General features: G+C 58.4%; 1 protein-coding gene across 1 annotated transcript in view; it reads right to left on the bottom strand.

Moving 5' to 3' along the window:
- Positions 1-253: 253 nt before the first annotated feature.
- PGC (progastricsin (pepsinogen C)) overlaps positions 254-1,017 on the bottom strand; it is a 3,121-nt gene continuing 2,357 nt past the window's right edge. The window contains exons 7-9 of the mRNA XM_009084632.1: positions 947-1,017; positions 561-659; positions 254-406 (exon numbers count right to left, since the gene is read on the bottom strand). The exon at positions 947-1,017 is cut by the window's right edge and continues 62 nt beyond it. Of these exons, the coding sequence (XP_009082880.1) occupies positions 254-406; positions 561-659; positions 947-1,017 (323 nt within the window). The remainder of the gene's footprint in view (positions 407-560; positions 660-946) is intronic.

The following is a 1,017-nucleotide window of genomic DNA, read 5'->3' on the forward strand; positions in this document are numbered from 1 at the left end:
AGTGCTGGCTATGCTGGGCCAGGAGAGGGGCTGGACTGGGCTGCCCCATTGCTCTACGCCGACGGGGCAAAGCCAACACGGCTGTAAGCCATGTCAAAGACAGTGTAGTACTCCTTAAGGAAGACATCACCCAAGATCCAGAGCGGCTGTCCATCCTGGGAAGGCAGGTAGGTCACCTCGACCCCGAGGGTGCAGTAGCCATTGTTCTGTAAGAGGGGCCAGGAGAGGGGCTGGACTGGGCTGCCCCATTGCTCTACGCCGACGGGGCAAAGCCAACACGGCTGTAAGCCATGTCAAAGACAGTGTAGTACTCCTTAAGGAAGACATCACCCAAGATCCAGAGCGGCTGTCCATCCTGGGAAGGCAGGTAGGTCACCTCGACCCCGAGGGTGCAGTAGCCATTGTTCTGTAAGAGGGGAATGATGGGGAGTCAGAGCCTCAAACAAGCACCAGGACCTGCCAGCTGGGCTGCAGGGAGGGAGAGCATCACTGCTGAGGCTCCAGGTCCCTCCCTGGCCCTCAGGGACTCAGCAGGATGAAGGCTCTCAGCTGGCACGTACATCCAAGACATAAGCAGAGGGAGGGAGTGGGAGCTCAGCACCATTGATGACGAAGGTGATGGGAGGCATGTTCTGGATCTCATTGCAGTCCACTGCATACTGTGGAGAGAGGGTGAAGAGGAGGTTATGGGTGGGACAGGTTATGGGTGAGAGGAGAGAGATCCTTGTGTGCCAAGGTGACATACACTTCACCCCCTGCCCCCAACTTTCTCAGCCTGAAAGGACATCAGGGCAGGATGCCACTGTGTCCTCCCCTGACACACCTGCAGTACCATGTTCTGTAGATGCCACGGGAGTTTTGTGGGACCTGGTCAAGTCCACAGCTCTGACTCCCATGCAGGGCTCCCCACTGCTCCGTGGGCACCCCCAGACCTCCCTGCACTCACTCCATAGCTGGTCTCCTGGGCACCCAGGGCCTCGAGGACGTTCTCAATGTACTCCTGGGGCACTGTCAGCA

The sequence above is a fragment of the Acanthisitta chloris genome, unplaced genomic scaffold (genome assembly GCF_000695815.1).
Source record: "Acanthisitta chloris isolate BGI_N310 unplaced genomic scaffold, ASM69581v1 scaffold40611, whole genome shotgun sequence".
NCBI lineage: Eukaryota > Metazoa > Chordata > Aves > Passeriformes > Acanthisittidae > Acanthisitta > Acanthisitta chloris.